Source organism: Lissotriton vulgaris, chromosome 4_1 (assembly GCF_964263255.1).
Source record: "Lissotriton vulgaris chromosome 4_1, aLisVul1.2, whole genome shotgun sequence".
Lineage (NCBI taxonomy): Eukaryota > Metazoa > Chordata > Amphibia > Caudata > Salamandridae > Lissotriton > Lissotriton vulgaris.
This window is the reverse complement of record NC_141691.1, coordinates 916,744,775-916,770,005: the sequence shown is the minus strand read 5'-3', so window position 1 is coordinate 916,770,005 and position 25,231 is coordinate 916,744,775. Positions and strand designations below refer to the sequence as shown.

The 25,231-nt window shown below is 42.8% G+C and overlaps 1 protein-coding gene across 3 annotated transcripts in view; it reads left to right on the top strand.

The window, feature by feature from the left end:
* LOC147722720 (uncharacterized) overlaps positions 1-25,231 on the top strand; it is a 366,241-nt gene that overhangs the window by 281,937 nt on the left and 59,073 nt on the right. For all 3 annotated transcript variants that reach the window (XM_086965197.1, XM_086965198.1, XM_086965199.1), the window contains one exon: positions 23,179-23,275. In XM_086965197.1, coding sequence (XP_086821323.1) covers positions 23,179-23,275 — 97 coding nt within the window. The remainder of the gene's footprint in view (positions 1-23,178; positions 23,276-25,231) is intronic.

Genomic DNA, 25,231 nt, shown 5'->3' with positions numbered 1-25,231 from the left:
TTATTTCTACAAATACTTTTTCTCACAGAAACATGGCTTAATGAATATAATATGGCCTCCATTCCTCTGGCTGTCCCGCCGGGCTTCAAAATAAGCTTCTCAAATATAGAGGAGGATAGAAGGGGTGGTGGAGTGGCTATTATCTTCAAAGATAAATACACATTGGTATCCTCTACACCTACCACTATCCCTGGCATAGAGGGGCTACATTTCTGCCTTCAAATTAACCCCCAACTGTCTCTAGCCGGCCTGATCATTTATAGACCCCCGGATTGCTCCTCGACAAACACCTGTGAACTTTTGGACTTAATAGTCCAAAGTTCTCTAGCCCACCCACATTATATCATAGTAGGTGATTTCAATGTCCACGTAGACAGGCCCGATTGCCCCCAGGCCACTCAACTTATTACAATATTGCAAGCCACTAACTTAACTCAAATCAATTCTGGACCAACGCACCGGGCAGGCCATATGCTGGATTTAATTTTTTCCAACATATTGGATACTACAGCTAAACCTCCGCTACCATTATTATGGACGGATCACTTTCTAATTCCATTTTCAATCTCATTCCCATCCCACTGCCAGACAATGAGGAAACGCTCCTATGTGCGTAGAAAATGGGATAACATATCAGCTGCTACCCTATGTCCCGCCCTCGCAGCTGCCCCCCCAACCCTGACTTTAGACGTGAACTCTGATGCAGTGATGCTGAATCGCTGGATAGGCAACACGGTGGAATCCATTGCTCCTGCTAAAGTCGCCACGTCACGCAGAGAATCCCCTTCCGCCCCTTGGTTCTCAACAGAGCTGATGGCTGAAAAAAGCAACTGTAAAAGGTTGGAGCTCCTCTGGCGGGCAAATTATTGTGAATCAGCAAAAACTTGCTACAAAAAAGCCCTACGTGGTCTTCATCAATCTATAAAAAAAAGCTAAAAAATTATTCATTATGACCTCCATTCAGCAAGCGGAGCAATCAAGCAAAGAAGTTTTTAGGATTGTTCAATCTTTTTTTAAACCTAGGGCTATTGAGACTGAAGTGAAGTGAAGTGAAGTGAAGTAGTGTGGCTCACTGGTTAGAGGCGGCAGACCCGAGAGCAGAGGACGGCCCGGGACCAGGGTTCGATTCCCGGCGCGGCAGGTTTCTGGACCAGGGTCAGCGGACTCGATAATTCTCTCGCCTCGGTGCCCACTCTGATCAGCGATCACACTCGGCAACTCTGGGCATTAGCTTGCCTCATCTTCACTAACGGCCCCACCAGACCGCAGGGGATGCCTGGTCTCACCCTGGAGATACCCATTAAGGGACCATCTCTCAGGGAAGCCAGGAAGGGTTTCGCAGCGGTCGAAGCGCCTTGGGACCCTACGGGTAAGTAGTGCGCTATATAAATGCCTATACATTTACATTTACATTTACATATTAGTCAAGTCACCCCGTCGGCGAGACTCTGCGAAAACATCTCGGACTTCTTTGACAAAAAAATTATGAAAGTCTATGACACCTTCACGAGCCCCGAGCCTACAGTTATGGAGGACACGGCTACAAATGAGCTGCCCTCCCTTTCCTTAGCTCAATTTCATCCTGTCTCCCTCCCTGAGGCACTGAAGGAAATACAAAAATGCAAATCAGGGGCCCCTGATGACCCCTGTCTGCCGAAGCTCTGGAAAATGATGTCAGACGCAATTGTAGTACCACTCCTACATATATGGAACACGTCCATTGAAACCGGCACGTTTCCTGATTGTTGGAAACATGCCACACTTCTCCCTCTGAAAAAGAAGCCCAGTGGTGCTCCCGATGACCTGAGTAATCTCCGCCCAATCTCCCTACTAGCAGCCCCATGAAAAATGCTCGAAAAGTTGATACAACGTCAACTGAACAGCTTTATCGAGGAAAAAGGGATTTTACATGAAACACAGTCAGGTTTCAGGTCCGGTTTTAGCACCGAAACCGCCCTTATCGAGGTTGCTGAGTCGATTAGGTGGTCCCTAGATTCAGGAGCATCAGCTATGCTGGTGCTCCTGGATCTATCAGCCGCATTTGATTCTGTGGATCATGGCAGACTGCTGCTACGGCTGAAGGACATAGGTCTGGAAGATAAGGCACTGAGCTGGCTTCACTCCTATCTCACAGACCGCTCCCAGAAAGTGGCATTGGGCACCTTCTCCTCTAAGCCAAAACGCCTCTGTTGTGGCGTCCCTCAAGGGTCAAGGCAATTTCGTATACAGATGATACGCAATTAGTCTTCCCCTATTTGGAGGTGTCGGAGGCAGCTTTTAGCAAACTGAGGAGCTGCCTTCGAGATGTGGCCAGCTGGATGAATGCAAACAAAATTGAAGTTGAATGCAGGCAAAACGGAGGTACTATTCTTTGGTAAAAACACACATCCTCCCTCCGACCTGTGGTGGCCTCCTGAAATGGGTCCATCACCTTCCCCCGGAACCAATGCGAAGAATTTGGGAGTAAGATGGGACGAGAATCTTTCTTTCTCCTCTTACATACAGCAGGTCACTACTGGATGTTTCACAAACTCAGAAACCTCTGCAAATTCCTCTCTTTTCTACCAGTTGAGTGTCGCAAAATGGTAGTCCATGCGACAGTTACATCCAGATTGGACTACTCGAACGGCCTCTATCTTGGTCTGCCTAAATATTTGGTGCAACGCCTGCAGATCGTGCAGAATGCGGCTGCGAGATTGATAAAGAGCATTCCTTTCAGACAGCATGTCTCTCCGCATCTGCGCGAACTGCATTGGCTCCCACTGGCGAGTAGAATAGAATTCAAAGTTCTTACCCTGGCATTTAGAGCACTAAAAGGGACTTGCCCTAACTATTTAAAACTCTAGCTCCCCCGCTACCATCAGGAGAGACACTTGAGATCTAACTCCTTGCTTCAGCTACTCGTCCCACGAGTTAGGAAAGCCAGACTTGGGGGCAGATCTTTTTCTGCTGGCACGGCAAAACTCTGGAATGCCTTGCCCTCTGCTATCCAATCGGCTATGACTGAAGCTAGCTTTAAGAAGCTTCTAAAGACCTGGCTCTTTATGCAGAAAACCTAAGCAATTCCCCGTGCCCCCTGCTTTGCTGAAGTACTCTTCCAGCGCCGGGACACTTCCTCGAGAGGTAGCTGTTCGCGCTCTACAAGTATCAGTACTATTATTATTATTAAGCTTGCACTAGAGTGTGTGCACGTGACTCTCTGAAATCATTAAGATAAAATACTTTTTATCAGTGATCTGCTAACAAAACGTGTTTAAATTCAAGACCGTCACAGTGGCTAACTTCATATTAAAAAATGCTCAAAGCTCCCTGTGCGTTGGCATTTTTTAGCTGTGCTAGTTAGTGCTAAATACAGAACTTGGCCTCTGACCCTTAAACCTGTTGTCCCTTGTCTGAGCAAGGTTACCCCCATGTGGCCATCGCAATTCAAAGTAACTCTCCAGAAGCAGGACTGAGGGTGCCTCCCTGCTCCGTGCCTCTGTGCTGATATTTCAAAAGTAGGATGTAACTTTTGCTGTTTTATTCTTTATTCTTGTGCACTGTGCTTTCTAGCACCTAAAGAACTGGCTCAAAATTTTAGTTTTCAGAATGCCATAATGCTCTCAGAACTATTGTGCCAAAGCGTGCAATGTAATTCACATGTATCTAAAGCTTTCACATGTCTCTAGAGCTACTCTCTTTGCATAACTTTTAATAGCCTTTGTATTTGAGACTGCAGACATTAGGCCATACTAGAAATCATATTTTAAGTTTGTTACTAAGATACAGTAAAATTGGCATTACTCGAGAAACTAATATTCCCCCTTTAAATTTGGGGCACAACATATTTAACCGTTTAGACAATAAAATCTTAATGCTTACTTTGCATATGTTGATTTTTTCACAGTAGGGTTATTAGACATTATAAAGATCATAAAAATGCAAAAACGATTTTAGTGCAATGACTTTTAATAATATTTTACATGTAGCCATTATTGAATAATATTTACTAACCCTTTGGTTGTTTCTACGTATGAAAAGTGAGTTTTATTCCTTTAATTTTGTCTTTAAATGCATTTATTTATAACACTTACAGAAATTCTTTTGAAGCTAAGCACAGAAGCTTTAATGAAACATAGAAAGTTTGTTTCACCCTTTAGAAATAAGTAATTATTTACCATCAGATCCACAAATGTACTTTTTAGGAAAGAAAAAGGAAAGAAAGTTCCTACTTTCATCCCTTTTCTTTTATCCAAAATTATGAAACTATTTATCTAATTTTCAAGACTAGTTGTGTTTAATGCATATGCTTTTATGTGCCCTTTCATACTAACTTATAATCTAGTTGCCACAGTTTTTTCTTGTATCCTGTGCCTGGGTAGGCCCTATATTATTCATCTAGCTCTGTTATATGACCGGCAGGGGTCAGCTTCTACACTTTTTCAGGAGAGACAGCATTGTGTTCTAGGACTCATAAATCCTGTCTGACAATTAATGACACAGGGCCTCTATGATGCTGTCTGTTCCTGAAATCAAATGGTATATTTTGGACTGCTATTTAAATAAAAGTCTCCCAGCTGTCCAAATGACAGCAATGTGCTGTATTCTAATGTCCCCACAAAACCCTAAAAAGGGCGACAAACCACTCATTTCCTCCCTCTGTTCACACGTGTCCCTTCGGACAGACAGTTTGAGCAGCTGTCAAATCTCTCTTGCTGCTGCTGGGAGTAAGCTCAGTTCATTCTATTGAAACCCAGGCATTCCAAGACAGTCAAAATCTATTGTTTGCAGCGTGATAAAAGGGAGGACGCTTTTATTTTAGCAGTTCACACCGACAGCAGCCACTAATTACTCATATAACGTGAATGCCTTTTAAAATTTCATATCATGTATCTAAGGAGAGTCAAATCTACGCCACATCAATGATAAATTCAGCTTACGCTATTGACATATTGAGTTTACTTGAAATTTCATTATAAAGTGGTATGCCATTAGAGTCCTGCAGCATTTTGCACAGGGGCCTTTTGAAACCCCAGGCCTGTGTGCTCATTTTACTGCTTCTTTGACTTGGCATATGAAACTACTTTGCCAAGCTCTGAATTCCAATTGTTCTACATATAAGTTACCACTGATATGCTAGGTAGGTGATAGGCAGTACTAACAAAACGTTGGGCATCTATGTTTAATTTGTGTTATGTCCTAGTTGTGTAAAACACACATATTTGTTTTTCTCTGTGGGGCCTACTTTTTTTTCTATTGAATACCTCTTTCTAGGTAAAGTTTGTTTTAATATTACTAAATTAAAATTATTATTTTTTGTATTATATAGCTCTATCTATACCCAAGGTATCAGAGCACTTTTATTTGTTATAAGATAAGATTTTCAAGAGGTACATAAAACATGAATAATCCTTAATACATCAATTATGGACATAAACAACCACAAAATATCTTCCCTGAAACATAAGACAATGTATGCAAAGTTTATACTTTTTTATTCTGCCTCGTGTTTTAATTCTAATTTTGACCATTTTAGGAATATAATAATTGAAGTTTCACATCTCTATACTTTTTTACATCTACACTTTCCATAGTAGCACGCAACTGCTTAACGTATTTTATATAAGTTCTATTCTTACCTTTATTTGCAGGGCTATCTGGAAATGATATGTTTTGAACTTTTCTATCCTGCCAGTTTTTAAACAACTTTCTAGTGGGCTTACCATGATTTTCTCCTAGATCCACTCTCATGGAATGTGTTTTTTTTACTCACAATGTGCACTTACAAAGATAAATACAAAAGGTCTTCAACAAAGGAACAGTTGATAGGTAGTGGATAGAATGCATTAAAAAGAGGAAAATCAACAGTTATGGACGAGCCAGAGACATTATATAAAACCATTTTACTTATTTAATTTTCTATTGTTCATATAATCAAAAGAAAACATTTCAAGGAATCAAGATCAATACACTATTTAAATGTAGTCATTCATCCATGACATACTACGCATTTTTGAAAATCATTTCCCTGTGTTCCGGTGCAACCCGCAAATAAGAAGCGCCACTCACGTTATTCTGGGAGGGTTTCTTTCTCTGGGGAAAATAAATACCCCATCCTAGCTCAAGCGCTCCTGCAGTGGTTTTTATAAGACCCCCGAAGGGTCTAGCCATTTGTCATTTTTTTTTTAACATAAATTAACATAGTTACTTATCAGTCCATACTTCTTATATGTGTAGGTACACAAAAATGATTCTCTAACCCAGGCTCTGCTGCCGTGTATGCCACATATCAATTAATGTATTGATACAGAGATTATTTTAAAAACATTCTCTACAGTCCTCTTTTTAGTTTAAATGCCAGTTAATGCCCCTTTTTATTAATACTATGTGTTAAATACGCATTTGAAAGACTGAAAGGTCACTTGCAGCAAGGGAAGTTAGTTATTTCGCTTACAGCTCACTTACCGACTGATGACATCACCGCCTTCCAATGTCCCACTTTTTCTGACACCATTCTGATGGGGAAATACTGGCACCCTCCCAGGAGCAAATGAATGAAACTCCCCAGACATAGCAGGTTTGCTCAGAAACGGAGCAAAATTAATTTTATTAGAACCACATGCATGCATCATTGCTAATTAGCAAGGAAGAAGTCAGGTCTCCTGCCTTATGGGCTTTCATACTGCTTCTTCCCAGAGTGACTGGTTTCTGGGTGCTATATACGTTTAGTAATGCTATGTCAGCGGAACAAGAATAAGGCACCAAGCCAAATATGGCTAACAGGATGTGCAAGATCTGCACCATGCAAATTATAAACTACTAGATATGGGCAGACCAGAAAGGCTGTCTCAGCACTGTGTAAGCAGCGTGCACGACCAGATAAAGAACTATCATGAAGTCAGGACAAGCAAAGGGACCTCGGAGGGGGTTTGAAATAGTTGCTGAAGCTTGTCTAGTCAAGGTCAGATAGGGGGTCTAAGCAAGATATCTCTGAAGTGCATACACATGGATTTATATGAATATATATATATATATATATATATATATATATATATATATATATATATATATATATATATATATATATATATATATATATATATATATATATATATATATATATATATATATATATATATTAACAGCTACCTTGTGTTACTTTAGGGAGACTGTCCAATGCAATTTAAGATTCTTACTGGAAGGTAAAGTCCAAAACAACACCTTGCTCCAGGTTTGTGTCAAGGGCAAAGTGTTATTAAATCTGGCCCGTAAACTCAGGTTTTGAAACATAACACAATCATTGGGGATATCATACTAATACAATTGTATTACTACCTAAAGGAACCCTCTTGGCAACCCTAGTATAACGAAAGATTGAGGAAAAAAGCAATACGGTTCTATACCTCTGCCTTGCGTGCAGAGTTTTGATGTTCATAGCTGAATGTGCTATATTAAAAGGATTTTAACTTATGAACTCCAAAAAACTAGAGAATCTCTGTAACAAAGCAGTAAGCTACATAGAATAGTGTTTGCTCTGCATGTTATACATTGTGCTTTGCAGCAGGAACATTAATCCTCTATGCTGCTTTATCATCAGTCAAAACTGTGACTAGACAAATCACAGATCTCTCCATCAAGTACATTAACCTCCAGAGCTATCATGCTGTGGTAATTATATCTTTTAAAATAAAAGGCATATAAAATCTCTGCAGGCTGCTCTCATCTCGCAACAGCCTGTCATGCAAAAGGTGCCCCTTTAGGCTTGGCGCGTAGTGCAGAGACATCAGTTGGCCCTCCCTAATGCCAGCTCTTTGTGAAACTGTCTCCTGCGTACAGCCTGCCTCCTAACTACATTGTGTACATTCCTCTGAGAGGTCAGTGACAACTCGTATGTGACGAAAGGGGGCCAATTAAAAAGTTGAATAACATACTCTCTAAAAAATGTGCAATTCAGATGTTTCTGTTTTAGAAATAAAAACACAACTAATACTCCGAAAGAATATCACATCTCCATCTACCCTTGCCTTAGAACGTTCTTTAGTGAACTATATTATCACTGAAGAAAGCAGCAGCATCTTTTAATATGTATATCAAAGCTATAAATACAGGAAAAAAATGTGTCTGTTTTTTATGTACTTTCCTTTTAATGTGAGGTGTATTTTGGGGAGATATCACTGTGAATAACATCTTTCTACTTTAAGGATTTTGTGTTCACTGTTACTTTTTTCTCTTTTAATATTACTGTGTTTCTTAACTGAACAAAAAGATGTGTCTTACCTACTAGCCATAAGACTGTTAACATTAAGCATTGTAGCTATATATGCTGATGTGTTTGTATAATTTACTGGATCCCTCCTGAGGCGGAAGCCGGGAGGTAGACTGCTGTATCTGTGGACTCTGCTGAATACTAGTGTGTGGTTCACTTAATTTTAAAGCGGCAAATTTTAAAATCCTATTTGCACTTCCCCTAGCACTTGTTATTATTTGGTTTGTGTCATTCCCTTTCCCCCGCACTTTGGCGGTCCCAGCCGATCTTAGGACTGAGTACTGAGTCCCGGGAGAATATTCCCGACAGCGGACATCTTGGGTGGGAGGCGGCAGCATTGTCAGCGCTCTAGCCATCCCTACTTAGAGAGCTCACTTCAGACAGACGCGAGATTCTGTTGTGTTTGTATAATTTACTGGATCCCTCCTGAGGCGGAAGCCGGGAGGTAGACTGCTGTATCTGTGGACTCTGCTGAATACTAGCGTGTGGTTCACTCAATTTTAAAGCGGCGAATTTTAAAATCCTATTTGCACTTCCCCTAGCACTTGTTATTATTTGGTTCGTGTCATTCACTTCCCCCGCACTTTGGCGGCCCCAGCCGATCTTAGGGCTGAGTACCGGGTCCCGGGAGAATATTCCCGACAGCGGACATCTTGGGTGGGAGGCAGCAGCATTGTCAGCGCTCTAGCCATCCCTACTTAAAGAGACGGGTGTGTCTCCGCGCAGCGGACCCGCCGCATCAGTTCCGGAGTCACGCCAGAGTCCAGCCCGTCTGCGCCCATCCGAGCCACGTACATGCCAAGGACCATGGCCCATTCATTATCATCATATGATGAGCAAAAACAGGTATAATTTCCTGCCGACTTATGCGTAAGTAAAGATGCGCACTCATTTATAAAATACAACTTCGAGCTGCTGCGGGCTTTAAGACCTCCCCTGATAACGAAATGTAGCCCACTGCACTTGGATAGAAACAGGACAGTTTGTAACAAATGCAATTTCCTTATAACCCCAGAAGGTACCAGGGCTATAGAAAGTAGAGGCAAGATGACGAAATACCCTGACTTTAAAGCAAAAATATTCTCCTTCCTTAGCCTAAATTGTCGATCTCTACCGAAACACAAAACGGAGATTTCAATCTACTGATAGATGAAGAACCCGATGCCTTGTTCCTAACAGAAACATTGCTCCAGGAAAGCTCAGGGCCGGAAATTGCTGAAGCTCTACCAGATCAGTATGCCATAGTAAGATTAGACCGAAAAAATCAGTTAGGAGGAGGGATCGCCATCATTTTTAAGAAGGAATTTACCTGCGAGTTCACTAAACTACCCTGCCTCAACTGTGAAGCAGCCACATTTAAGCTTGCTCTTCTCCCCAATTATACACTATCTGGTGCACTTATAGATCGTCCACCAGGGACGGCGTCAACCTGGGTGACAACCCTCCCTGACTTCATTGGCCCTTTAATCATGATACATCCAATTTTTCTATTACTGGTGACATGAACTTACATTTAGAAAACCCTAACTGTTTAAAAGTCACAGAGTTTATAGCCGATCTGGCGTCCCTCAACTTAACCCTGAGGAATACTGGACCTACGCATAGTGCAGGACATTTTCTTGACCCGATTTTCTTGAACATTAAAGAAATCACCACCTCTCCTGCCCTACCTATTAGCTGGTCAGATCATCATTTAATAAAATTCTCTCTCCAAGTCACTATGTCAAGAAAGGAAGGCACACCTATGCAAACACAGTTTATTAGAAACTGGAAGAAACTAGATGTGGATGCTCTAAATACCTTCCTTAATACACACACACCCTGTTCTGAGTCATCTGTTCATAATCTGTGTGCAGCAGTTCAGAAATGGCTTATGACAGCCATTGACAGCTGCCTACCTTAAACTAAACTAAAATGTAAAAATCATCGACTCCCTGCTCCATGGTTTACGGAAGCATTGAAGCTAGGAAAATCCAGGTGCAAAAACCTAGAACGCATGTGGAGAAAGACCTATTCACCAGAAGCTAAAAAAGATTATAAAAGCAAATTAGCTAAATATCATGCGCTCTGTAGTAAAGCTAGAGCTGAATTTGTTTGCTCTACTATTACAGAGGCATTAAATCGATCAAAAGCTCTCTTTAAAATGGTGAAAGAGCTAGCTGGCTCAAACATTACAAACTCCTCCATATTTAAATAAACAACAATGCGATCTTTTAGCTACGTTCTTTGTCAATAAAGTGGACAAAATCTATCAAGGAATAGAACAAGCCCAGAATAAAAGCCACCAGGCTAACATGGCTTCACATAATATACCTTCGGATGTATCGAGTAATAATAACACTGACAAATGGTCCTCTCACGCCCCTAGTAGCCTATTAGATAATTGGCCTGTGCTTAGTACTGACACCGTCATTGAGCTACTTAGTACAATCAAATCTGGCTCACCTAATGATCCACTACCGTGTTCAGTGCTAAAAAAACTCAATAAGAAGTCTATGGCTACTATCACAGACCTCCTAAATGCATCCCTTCAGGGGGAGTCTGTGCCAAATGAATGGAAAGACGCCATTTATTTATTTATTTTTAGGGTTTTCAATAGCGCGAACTTGAACCGATTAGGTTATCAGAGCGCTTTACATAGCACCAGTTCCGTTACATGTTATCACAGCAGTTTACATAGAATCAGTTACGTTACACATTTCAGGAACTTGAACCGATTAGGTTATCAAAGCGCTTTACATAGCACCAGTTCCGTTACATGTTATCAAAGCACTTTACATAGAATCAGTTACGTTACACATTTCAGGAGCACGTTTCTTTTTGTTCTAGTGAGTAGGGTTATCTCTTCACACGGGGGAAGGGATACACCTGGCTATATTCCAACAGTCACACAGGCGACTAGTCGTTACAGCTATAACTCTAAACACAGGGAGGGGATACACATGGATACAATCTAAGAATCACATAGGATACTAGTCATTAGAGTTATCTTCTATCTACACAGGAGGGATATGACTGGAAACACTCTAAGGGTCACATAGGGGTGGTAGAGAGTACAAAGGTCCACTGCAAACACTAGTGATAAGAGTCAACTACATACACATAGGAAGGGATATGACTGGTTAAGCTCTAGGAGACGCATAGGGGTGGTATATGGTGTAAGGGCTTCAGCGAATACTAAAGCTTAGCATTATTGCAATCGGTCAAAGGTCTACTGCATACACTAGTGATTAGAGTTATCTCTATATACATAGGCAGGGGATATGACTGGATAAGCTCTAAGAGTCACATAGGAATGGTATATTGTGCGAGGTCTAAAGCAAAAACCATTAGTTAGAGTTATTACAATAAGTCAAAGAGCAGAGCTTCATAAGTGTGGATGCAGTCACAGCACAAAGGGAGGGTGGGAATTGTCCGAAAACAGCAGCAGAGTGTTGGTCAGGACAGAACAAAAGTCCAGAAGTCCAGGAGAGAAGGTGGGAGCCAAGGTGGGAGATGAAGCAAAGGGAAGAAACATTTGAGGATCATCCACGGGGAAAAGGGTTAAGGATGAGGGAGTGGGAGGAGGGCTAGAGTCCAGAGAAGCTGTCCGACAACAGTAGCAGGGTGTCGGTCAGGACAGAACAGAAGACAAGAAGTCCAGGAGAGAAGGTGGAAGCCCAGGTGGGAGATGAAGTTGGAGGCCAGCCGCAGGTGCGTCGCCATCTTGGAGAGCCTGCGGTCATCCGGCTCGGTGGGCGTGAGAGTGCGCAAGGTGGTGGAGGTGTTGGTGCGGTCCCGCGTTGGCCATGAGGCGCTGCCCAGGCATGTTAAGAGCAGGCCCCGCGTGGCGGCTATCTTCGTTCTGCGGTCACTGGCGGCCGCCAATTTAGGTCCAGGCGAGTTGCAAGTAGGGTGGTGCGAGGGGGAACCGCCGCAGCACTAGGGGCCAGTTGTGCACCCCCTGCCCAGATATGTTAGCGGGAGGCTCCGCTGGGAATCAGCGAGCAGCCAGCGACCCTCCCACCCCTTGCTAAAGAAGGGTGGTGCCGACCCTAATTTACCTTCAAATTTTTGTCTGATCTTCCTGCTATCCATATTTGCAAAAATCCTTGAGAAACATGTACACCGTTCCTTAACAGAATTTATTACAGCCCAAGGTCTGCTGCCCCCCCAACAGTCAGGCTTTCGATCAGGTTACTCTACGGAGACAACTTTACTTGGTGTCACGGAGAATATTCACGCCATGCTGGACAAAGGTGAAACGGTTGCACTAGTGTTATTGGACCTTAGTGCGGCATTTGATACGGTATCTCATGCAGTATTAATGAGGACACTATACGAAATGGGCATTAGAGGCTCGGCTATTAACTGGATTAAATCACTGCTGGAAAAACGCACTTTCCAAGTTTTCTCCCGATTAGCGTGCTCAGACACTCAGACTTTTAAACATGGAGTACCCCTGGGCTCCATATTAAGCCCACTATTATTTAATCTTTATATGAGTCCACTGGCAAAGGTAGCGGAAGAGACGGGACTACAAATGTTCTCCTATGCTGATGATTCTCAGCTGCTCTTTTCGCTTTCCTCTGCAAAAAACAAAAACCCATCCACTTTACAATAGGGACTTGTGAAAATTGCAGGATGGATGCAAGAAAACTTCCTTAAATTAAACTGTGATAAGACCGAGGTGATGATTCTAGGCAAAGACAAAGAACTATGGGGCCCCCAACATTGGCCACAAGAAATGGGCCTTCTTCCGGTTCCCGTAATGCGGGCTCGCAACTTAGGCATCATTGTTGATGACTCTCTTAACATGCATCAACAAGCAGTGAAGACATCGGCTACCTGTTTTGCTATCTTAAAATGGCTTAAAAAGATCTGTTGGATGTTGCCAGAATCCACCAAGAAAACTGTAATCATCACTTTAATTACATCAAGGCTAGATTACGGCAATGTATTATATCTATGGGCAAAGAAGGCAATGTTTCGTAGGCTGTAGATAGTCCAAAACGCTGCGGTCAGGCTGTTATGCAAAATTCCAAATACAATATCGGCCTCTAAGTATATTCGTGATTTACACTGGCTAAGAGTAGAAAATCGGATTAATTTTAAATCACTTTGTTTTATGTATAAAATCTCCACAAAAGTGCCCCAAATTACCTGCATAGCCTAGTGTCCCCTTACTGTCCTGCTCGAGCCCTCCGATCTGCCACAGCTAAGCATTTTGTGATTCCCAAGACCAAATTGTCACGTATGGGTGGCAAATCCTTTCTTTTCTTGGACCTACACTGTAGAATTCAATGCCACTCTCTATTCGAAACGAGACCAGCTACATGAAGTTTAGAAAAGCCTTAAAGACCTGGCTGTTTAACACCTAAATTATGTCCAGTAATAGAAAATCACCGAATCAGAAAGCGCCGGGAAACCCTTTGTTGGGTAGCTGTTGCGCTCTACAAATATAAATAATAATAATATGAAAATGCATACATTCCAAACAAATAGACAATATTTAAGTGCTATACATGTGAGACAAAATCAACTTTTGAAACTAACTTTGTCCCTATCTTTATGGCTAAAGTTAAATGAGGCTTTAAAGAAGACCTAATATAAATAAAAAGAAAGACATTCATTGGAATTGTTAGACTGTTGTACAAACCAATAAGGACCTACGTATGTAGAAATGGTTTAATTTCTAGAAATTTTTCTGTCAGCGAGGCAACTTTCCTGGATATCCACTGAGGCACCTTCTATTGATATCTGCTTTCATCATTCTATTTCTGGTGGTGATTTTAATCTCTAGCTGTAAATTTATGAAATGCTGATAGAATCAAAAGAATAAAATTTACATGGAAATGATTACCACAAATCATTATGTTCCCGAATCGTAGCGTGTTCTATGCACTTAAGTTGCCCTTGAGTTCATAAAATAGGCTATTTACAAAAGAACAGGTCCGTATTGCAAAGATTTTAGTCTGGGTGAGAGTGCCTTACTACTCCTGTAGTACCCCTGGCTTACGCCTTTAGTATTATGCCAAGAGCAATAGAAAGGTAAGTCACTACAAAATCTTAGTGAACAATCTCAATCCTGATTGATGAAATCTTGATTGGTGGGGTTTGACATCCATGAGATACACTTGAGCAAACAAAACTTCTGCCATTATGGACGATTTATTGCATTTGTAAGTTTGTGCTTTGTGAAGGAATATAGTTCCTTTAATGGGGGCCACCCTGCAAAATTTGTTGATCACTCACAAATATATACGATATGGGTATGCACTCTCACTGACTCCCACTGGCCATGCACACAACCTTGGCATCAACCTTTGCAGCCAACTCAACATGAAATAACAAGTCAAGGCAGTCCCCTCCTCCTGCTGCTACACTCTCGGCTGACTCGGCAGAATCTTCAAATAGATTCCTCTGAACACCAGAAAGACCGTCACTCAGGCCCTCGTCACCAGCCGCCTCAACTACGGCATCTTCCCTTGAGACAGCTGCGCTCTTCCTCACTAGCCCTTGTACACTTTCCCCGTGTTCGCCATGCCCACTGTGGGGTCAGCTCCTTCTCCTGCACTGCCGCCAAAGCCTGGAACAGCCTGCCCCTCGATTTCCGCACATCCCCTCACAGGAGACTTCAGAAAGAGACTCAACACCTGGCTCTTCTAGGCAGATGCAGTAGCCTCTGTACCTAGATACCTCTAGGGGTGACAGCACCGCGCTTTACAAATAAAGATTGGTTGATTGATATTCACAAACTCTGTGAAGAATTTTCCAATCTGGAAGTCCAGTATTTTAGATCCCTTCAAAGGCATGAGTAAGTGGGTTATCAGAGCAGGAATTGGGATGGAACACCCCCATATTCATTGGAGATGTAAGGGAAGAAGGTTCTCCATTGGGAACATACTTTCATAGTGGACAAAATATTTTACAGTTGAGTCCCATTTAGGCTTACAGACTTTTCCACCAATGTAAATGTTACCCATTGGAGTACTGATCGAAATCTGTGATTGTAGTAGATTTGCTGTAGTTCTGCTAGTTTTTTCTGTGTATCCAAGAAAATGTCTGAAATGTACTCCAAATCTAGGAGTAGTCCATTAATATTATTATTATTAGCATTATTATTGTGGTTGATATTATTATTTTATTGCTAATATTTATTGAAAGGTATTTTAACAATTTACGCCTTCTTCACCCTTGGAAATGTTAATTGAGCTCCAATTATGTTTGCCTGTTTGTGAGTACGGATAACCTTCAAAGTGAGCAATCAAATTATCCAAATACTGAATGTCCAGGCCGTCCCCCCCCCCAGTCCATTCAACAAGACCAAGAGAGACCATCAATAAATCCAACAACAGTCCAGCACCAGGACAGTCCGACAACCATCCTTTTCACTCCTGAATACACGTCCCGAGGTAGGGACGACCGTTTGAACAGGGCAAACATATTAAGACTTTTGCACTCGGTTAAAAGTATAGTAAACATCAGCTCCTCTGACCTCATGCAAATAGAGTTTCAGTCTAATAACGACACGCAGCACTCAGAAACAACAAAAGCAACCTGGAACTCCTTTGAGATAGCTAATAAAATTATTGAAGGAGAAGTAACATTCCAACAATGGGGGATTGAATTGAGACTGGAAAAGCAACCTCGCTAACCAATGCCTTTTTTAACCCTCATTAGGCCACTGGTGCAAAAAAATACCAACTCAGTATTAAAGGGAGCTAGGAGTAATTCCCCAAGGGCACACTCCCAAGACACAAAAACATTTCTACCCGAACAAGAACAAAGGCATAGAGGTCACATCTCGCCAGTCACTCTCCTTAACTGGAAGTCAATTCAACCAACAATCAATATAACGAATGGCGCATATTGACAAAGGGGAAAGGACTCTGTTAATCCCCTTGAAAGGATCAGGGAAATTAGTGTTTACTCCTGGAACATCAATGGCCTAGCCAGTAAACGCAACGATCCAGAGTTCCTACAATATCTGAACTCTTTTGACCCGCTACTCCTCCAAGAAACCTGGGAGGAAAAGGCATTTGAGCTGCGAGGGTTCACATCTTGTTGTATTCCAGCAAATAAAAATTCCACCTTCGGTCGCTGATCAGGAGGCCTGATGTTCTTTGCTTCAATAACAACAATAGGCGAGATTACGACAATAGAATCTCATATACCCCCTCCTAGTGCAATACAGGTGGTAAAGATTTCACTTTGGTTACAGGAACAGCCTCAAGAAGTAATAATAATCAATACTTATATCCATCCTAAACTGAAACAAAAAACGGCCAACGATCTGGTGAAATCCCTGGAAAAATTAATGGAAGAAAAGGACTCCGACTTAATCATCTTGGCAGGAGACTTCAGCATGTTTCTTGTTAGCTCTGACCCAGACAATGATCTTAGCCAAGAATTGAATGATGCATGGGGCGTGCCAAGACAAGGCTGTGCAAAAATTAACAAATCAACGAAGTATTCAAAAAACGTACTTCGACAACTGGAACATCTTAATATAAGGGCTTTGAACGGGCGTTATGTCGAAGATGACCCACCAGTTGCCACCTTTCATTCTAACAAACTATCCTCCTACCTTGACTACATGTTTACATCCTTAAACATGCTTGGTTGGGTAACAGCGTTCAAAATAGGGACGAGTGACCTCAGCGACCACCTGCCTCAAGAAGCTACAATAAAAGTTAACTTACAACTGGAAACTGATCCACATATAGGCATTGAAAATTAAGTTACTTCAAACCTAAGGCGACTTCAGTGTAACGCCGATAACATTGACTCCATAAGCCTTGCAGTGAAAACTCTTTTCACTCAAGTTGCCAACTCCTCAACTAAGTTGTCAGAAGTTTGGCAAAACTTTATTCAAAATATCAGTGAGAAATTGCTAAAAACGTCTCCAAATTGCTTAAGTCAAGGGAAGGGAATTCCAAACAAACTACAACCTACCCTAGAAATGAAAACGCAAAAACGGTTAATAAACCAGCCATTGAGGCAAATGCTAATGGACCCAACAAATCACGAGTTGCAAACTGTCTTAAGGAATGCAAAAAAACTTCTAAAAAGGAAGTGTTAGACCTAGGAATTCCTAGACTACATAGGGTAGCCTGACACCAAGTGGGGGGGTACTAAAACCCCAAGGCTTGCATGTGATGCTTACAATTCACTCACAGTAACTCCAGGCCTTACCACTAAAAATAAAGGACACCACACCACTTTAGAAAAATACCAGTACCTTTTATAAAAGTTCTCTTTGTTCTTTTCTAGACAACATTAGTGCATACATTCAGTTCAGAATAAGCTTCCACATTCAATTTAGCAAGCTTCATCACTTTTCTCAATTCAGCGAAGATTAATTAAGGTTACATCACATTTGAGGATAATCACCATCAGTTACAACAGTATGGCTTGTCAAATTAGTTGATGCAGTATGGGAAATTCACTGTACAAGTTCAATACGCCACTTTACACAACCTGGCATGTACATTACCCATCTGAACTCAGGGTCCAAAACAGCTTGAGCTCACGGCTTCACAGAGTTCTACCCCCAGCAGCGTTCCTGGCAAAGTTCTCAGCCAGCTATATGGCCAAAAGAAGACAAGGCAAATTAATTATGCTTCCTTGTGACTATTTTTATACTCTGCCCCTATTGGAGATGTTTAGACTCTTAAAGGTTAACTGCCCGGAGGGTTTTACAGTAAGAACTCTGGTTGCTACTGACACCCTGTAGCCCAGCTCTCAGTACCCGTGCTCAAGGCTCATTTACTTGGGGCACCGTTTCCCTTCTCACACCCCCAATACCTCAGTGGTTACTCCGATGGTTTAAATCAGGTCTCTAAAGTTAATGTGCCAAAACCGGGATGTCTTTCAGCAATTACTCTTTCATCCGGCGGGTCAGTGATCTCTGTTCACCTGCTGTGCCGCCTCCCGCTTCCCCACAGTTTTCCCAGCTTACTTTGGTCTGGAGGGGCAACTCGGCTAGAGATGCCCACGCGCTCTGATATCCCGTTCAAGCGCCGACGGTGAAGGCTCAGTGGGAGTTGGCATCAGGGGGGTTATTTCAGCCCGTGTTGCTTCTCCGGCGGGACCGTAGCGGCGCTTGTTCCTCCTTCCGCGTTCCCTCAGACGAAAGCTCCGCCTTTTCCGACCAGCCTGCTTCGCTTCAGGCACACCTCCTCTGACGCCGCCGGGTTCTTCCTGGTTCTAGACGCCGCATCTCTCCGCGTCTTCTCCTCCTGTCAGCCGGCCCCAGCTGAACTCTGCCTCCACCACAGCGGCCGGGTTCGGACCCCGGGCTGACAGCTGATGACTCACGCACAACGTTACTCCCGCCGAGGGAATATTCTCTCCCACAGCAACGCGGTGAGCAGTTCCAACTCACTTAAGTTGACAACCACCTTGGGAAGTGTGACTCTTGCTTCTCGGTAGTCTCTGGGGCAGTTTCACGCTCCAGCCCCTGGGTGAGGTAGAGTTAGCGGACCTGCTTTGAAGTCAATTGTGGTACCCTCGGGTCAGGGTTCAGTCACACCAAGAGGGGCAGCATCAGTATAGGGCGATAGCCGGCCCACCGAACGATCTTTCCCCATTGAAGCACTGTCCTCCTCATTAGTTGCTTCCCTCCTAACCCTGTCCACTACACTCTCCTCTGGTCAGTGAGTATCTAAAATGGCCGCCCTGGCCCTGGCTATTTATAGGCTAGCCTCTAACTGCTAGAATATGCCAGAGGCTTCCAGAACTTTCCTCACTTGGTCCAATGGGTCAGTCTCCTCAAGTAAACCGTTATGGCAGTTGGTGGACACCATTTTAGGTTCCTGAGTGTCCCTAGATTTTCAGGAGCTTGGCTAGGCCTCACAGGAAATGAAGGGGAAGATGGCGACATAGTCAAGGAGCACCTAGCCCCCTGACAACACTGAAAAATCCTGGTGAACATAAAAAAAATATATATAAACACTAGGAGGCTAAGGGTGACAAAAATAAATAATAATGGTTAGAACACCCCCAGAAGCAGACAGGTCTAACAGGAAGAAATGGGAAAAACAGAAGCAAAGAAGTGACGACCTATGGGCAAAACTTCTTTATATAGGAAAACTAAAAAATAGCTCCAAGTTTTGGCAATAAAGAATCCTGAACATCTCGGCCTAAATTCAAACATATCGGAGGAGGTATGGACAAAATATCTACTTAAGCACTTTAACAAAGAGGACAGTCCTGAAAAGGCGGCGACAAAAAAACCCAGTATAGAAGTTATGAGGGCTAAAATAGAAGAAACAGACAATTGCTACACAGCAACAAGGACTCAAGAAATATGTGAGAATGGGGCCATGCTCCTACCTAAATCTGATAAACCAGTGCCGGAAGCAAGTTCTTCTCGTTACATCGAGTCTGGACGCCAGATGATTGTGCCAGCCGACCTCAAAAGGCAAACAGCAAGAGGGAGACCTACAGGAGCCCCTGGACCAAACGGCATACCACCAATGTTGTATAAATCCGACACAGAATTTTGGAGTGTATCATTAACACCAATTTTTAACAGCTTAAGGAATACCCAGACTCTTCCTGAGTCCTGGCATGGGTCAGTTATCAGCCCAATTTTCAAACATGGCAGTATAAACACCCAAATAACTATCGGCTTATCGCCCTCATAGACGTGGAGGCCAAGTATTTTGCAGGAACCATCTTGGAGGAACTAACGTCATGGGCATCTGAAAAATCTGTAATTCCGATCAATCAAACGGAGTTCTCTAGGGGCCAAGGGACCACAACTAACATCATGGCACTAACTCTGCTGATGGGAGCAGCAAAAGAGACTAAAACGCCTCAATATCTCTCCTTTATTGATTACACCGCTGCATTCGACCACGTGGATCGCTATAAACTGTGGCAGAAATTGGACAGCTGGGGAATACCCAAACACCTCCTAAACGTGCTGATATTACTCCACTCAAACACCTGGATCCAAGTCAAACTAGGAGCAGGCACACACCTCTCTAAACCCATCCGGAAAACAAAAGGGTTAAAGCAGGGGTGCGTATTAGCGCCAACATTATTCAATCTTTTCCTTGCTGATCTACCAGGGGAACTCGATAAATGCCCTAATCATGCACCTAAACTAGGGAAAATTACCCTGTCCAACCTGCTATATGCGGACGACTTGGTGCTGATAAGTCGGACACCCATGGGCCTCCAGCATCTCCTGAATGTAGCTCACACCTTTTCAGTAAAGAATGCCCTGCAAATAAATTTTAATAAATCAAAGGCCATGGCTGTGAATTACAGGAAAAAAAGGAAAATTAGTTGGCACTTAAACGGAGAAAGACTGGACCTGATAACAACTTGGGTCTAATTTTGGACTCAAAAAATACATTTAAACCGCAACTAGACTCCTTATGAGGGAAGGCAACTATGACATACTTGGCTATAAAATCGTTAAAGGCCAAACTTCCTGATCTAACACTTAACCCACTCCTCCAGATCTTGCGTGCAAAATTACAGCCGACCCTTACATATGGGAGTGAATCCCTTCATGGGAAGGATGCCGCATTATTGGACATAGTCATAGCCAAGTCATATAGGGCCATCTTTAACCTCCCAAGATATGTTTCACCCTCCCAGATTCGGCTGGAATTTGGAATTCTCAAACAAACACTAGAAAGGCGGAGTGCGTATGGAACCAGCTGGCATAAGAGCCGCACTGCAGAGACTGGCTCTTTAAGTTTCAATGTATGGGAAGAGCTGCTTTGACATCATAAATCTTCAGCCAGAGACTATCTACTTGAATCACCTCAAGTCCTAGGTCTGTCTGACGTCTGGGATACCTCAATAGACCTCTTGTCCTTCAAAAAAGTTGTGAAAAAATCAGCAGGTATCATTTCAGCAATTGAGGACACGGAGGCACTAGCAAACAGAGCGCGTGGCTGGATCACGCTCAGTGACTATGGAAGCACGCAACCACAAGCATACTTCAACATTGGTATGAAAATAAAAATCAAAGAAAAGTTTCTAAAACTACACCTTGGTGTAATTCCTGTACTCCCACACTTACCTCCCTGGGAGAGAAAAAACTTTTCACAGCAGTGCCGCCTGTGCAAAACTGGTAAGGAGGACATTATCCATGCGATTTGCATTTGTCCCAAACTAAAGGACTTGAGGTATAACTTATTACGGCCCTCTTTCAAACTACACCGCGTTCAGACGTGCCGGCAGGCTGTTAAACTGTGTTTAAACCCCACAAACACCAAATTAAACTGCCAGGTCGTAAAGTTCTTTGATTTAGTAGAAAAAAGACTTAAGAGCGCGTGATGAACACTGGAAGATTTTAAGGATAATTATGAATTATCTTAACCAAACTTTTTATTTGTCAAGATTGAGCACGAATTAATTTTCTAAATAATTTTTATTAATTTAATATCATTTTTGTAAAGATTTTAATTAATCATGACAAATAAACAAATAATAATAATAATGTTAGTGATTAAAGGGCTTGATGTACAAAGCATTTTGTGTTTGTTTGTGTGGTGGACTGAGATCATAAATCCTGTATACACCTGAAAAAACCATTGTTTAAAGTGAATTACAAATACCATTAAGAATAACATTAACTAAAATTTGCAAACCAGAAAATCCCACATGTAATGTGTAATATACTAAAACAATGACTCCACCCCTTTCTGTTACGTGCTGTGAAAGGGTGGCATGGCTGAGACTATACGCCATGTTTGATGTGAAGCCCTGGAGCTTCAGGGCTTCAGTCTGATGCACCTGGGGCTAACTGTATTGTTACATCTTTAGGAGGTGGAGTTCAGCCCACAAGACAATGGGTTTTCCATGCTGATGACATCACAGGCTTCAGGGCTGTATGAAGCATCAGTCTGGCAAACTTAGTAATAGCTGAGACGGGTGCACACGGCTTCCGTGCCTAACAGAGTGCAGTGTGCACAGGGAAGCAAGCACGCATTGCTGAGATTGAGAACAGCTTGTATCTCGATTTTATTTTATATTTTGGGGCAAAAACCCTTGAATGGTTTAGAGAACAAGATGTGATGTTATGTTGTGTTGCATTGCATTGCATTATGTTAAGTGTTAAATTAATTTGTGTTATTCTTTACATTATAATATATGTTTTTTATGGTAGATGGTAATAGTCTAGTGAAGCAACGGCGGACCACTCGTTCCGCATCTCATGCCAGTTCCAATTAGTGAGTTAACCGCGTAAACAACGCCAACGCCAGCTGTTGCGTGACGTCACTGTGCTCCAGATCAATAAATCGTTTTTCTGTCCAAAGGGGGTGCACAGCTCACAAAATCCAGTAGTCAAATGTTGGTGAGAAAATATTTTATTTATTTCAAATTTTGTCAAAATCATCAAACATAGACACTCCAGCCAACGCGTTTCATTCCCATACCGGGAACTTCATCAGGGAAAATGAAAAAAGTATAAAACTGCTTGTATCTATGGCCTCACACTGGCAAATTTTCGCGTTCCGTTATCATAAGTGAGGTAGAATCTCCCGAGGTAAATTAGCATTGTAAATGTGCCTAATTGACCATTAATTGATTGTGATAGTCTTAGTAGACGTAGCGCGTTGTAAAATGAAACCCAACCGACACAAAGCAAAGAAGCCGACTGAATCTTGTCACAAGTTGATTTCTTAAGGCAGTATTCTTTATTATTATTCAGTTTTGCTCAGTCCCGTGTATTGCACTGGGGCACAACACAGCGATCACAGGTATAATAACTCTTGGATGTGGAACGGGTGTTTCTCCCTCTTCATGTGCGGTAGATCGTACTTATGGTTTAGGAGGGCACCTTAATGCTCACCAAGTCCCAAAAAGTAGGATTAAACTTCCCACAAGTTGCTTACTGAATTCCAAAAATGGGTTAGGACACCAGAACTGTTTGTGTGCACTGTTAACATGATGCTAAATGCACTCTTACTTTAATGCAGGCCGTGTTGTAGATCAAGATGCATTGGTGGAGGCACTTCAAAGCGGGACTATTAAAGCAGCTGCCCTTGACGTGACGCACCCAGAACCCTTGCCAAGGTAAAAAGCTTCAAGATTTATGTTGTACTGTCTTTTTTATCAACCAAGCCTATTAACCTACATTTTGCAAGGCTTTGTGTTTTTGTACATCTTTTTAGCGTTCTGAGCATAATAAACCTTGATCTCTAGAGTTAGATAAAAGCAGTTAAGGTAACACGCTTGTGAGGTGACTTCTGGTAAATGTTGTCCCAAATGGTTTAACAGCCCAACCTGGAGCCATATTACGTACAATACTCCGGAGGAGGCAATGGGCGGTGTACCTATTTTTGGCACTCCCAGTTCACTCTACAGAGCACTGTAGTAGTATATATGGGCTGCAGATGCTCGTGTGACCTTTTCTGTAATTCAGAGAGTGCCGGGACACACACAGCGCCAATGCTATCTTAAAAGATATGGCCTCATTTGCAACTGAGGAAAGTGCTTTAACTTTGCACCTGCACAAATGTAAATGTAAAGGTCATGGTACTTATAGAGCGCACTGTTACCAGACGGTCACCTTGCGGTGTCGCCTATTCGGCTTCCTGGCGCTGATACTCATACCGCTGTGGAACCCCTCCTGGCTTTCCCTGTGAAGTGTCCACTCCTGGGCACCCCCACGGTGAAGCCAGGCATCCTTAGCGCTGTTGGGGCCGGTGTGGAGGCTAAGCAAGCTATTGCCCAGAGTTGCAGCGTGGGGCCCATGATTAGAATAGGCACCGAGGCGAGAATTAACAGGTCCAAGGAAATTGAGCCCAAGACCCCGCCAAAGCGGGAATCGAACCCTGGTCCCTGGCCAGAACTCTGCATCAGGGTCTGGCGCTCTAACCATTGAGCCACACTCCTCCACAAATTATGATTGTGGGTACTGAGGCAAAGAGGCCATCAGAAGGCACACTGATTTGCACCACAGAAAGAAGATCCACAGTCAGGATGCCATCTAACAACTGTGTTCTGAAGGGGGGAAGAGAGTCCTACAGACCCCCCCCCCCCCCCCCCCCCCCCCCATCAATCCCCATGCAGATGGGTGAAGCCATTCACTGGACCTGCATTCGTGGGGATCTCTATCCCCCTTTGAAGTGCCTCCTGCTCATTAAGTGTCAGACTGGCTGCTTCAAGCTGCAGCTCCTTCTGTCATGATTGCGCTGACTCCAGGAAGATGCAAGTTCACGTCTGCCCTGAGGCAGTGCATTTTCAGCTGTCTCTCTCTTTATTACCCTTTATAGTGTTAGGGGCCTTCTACAGCCCAAGGCAAATCCTTGAACTTTGTCTACTCGCCTCTTCCAACCCAGTCTAGAGTATGTTTTGGGACAGGAAAGTCCCCTGCATAGTGAATAGATGTGTTCCCGTACCTTGACTGCCTGACTACATGTATCTGGCATCCTGACTTTTTATTTTTGGCCCTTGTGTCAAGCTCAAATAGTGTGTATGCAGAATCTTAGGCATGTTCCTGACTACGAGAAGGTCTTGAACTTGTTCTCTGACCTAGAGGGGTGCACCAAGCATTCCATCATTTGAGAAAGATGTTCCTGTCATTGGGCTTAGCATGTACAGCAGTGGTGGGAGCATACCATGTTTTAAGAATTAATCGTGTGATCAGATCTTTTTTTATCTGGGTGACTGAAGTGGATTCTTGTTGGAAAACTCCTGTAAAGTTCCTCTGGTATGTGGTGACTCAGTCCTTTGGTTTAAAATCCCAACTGCATGTTAAGCATGTTTAAATGTTCAGCCTACCTGATACATACATGGTGCAAGGTGAGAGAGCTAAAGCAATGGAGGTCAATGAATCCATTTTAGATATCCCTGGGCTTGCGCAAGATGGTGGGTTAGGATCAAGCTCCCAGACGGTGAGGTGTATTGATCACTGAGTCTATGGTCGAGGAAACATAATCACCTTGCCTGAGGAGTTCCTCTGCTAAAGGCAGGTCAAAGATTACATTAAAATCACTTGTGAGATGGCATATCTCTAGTTAAAACTCC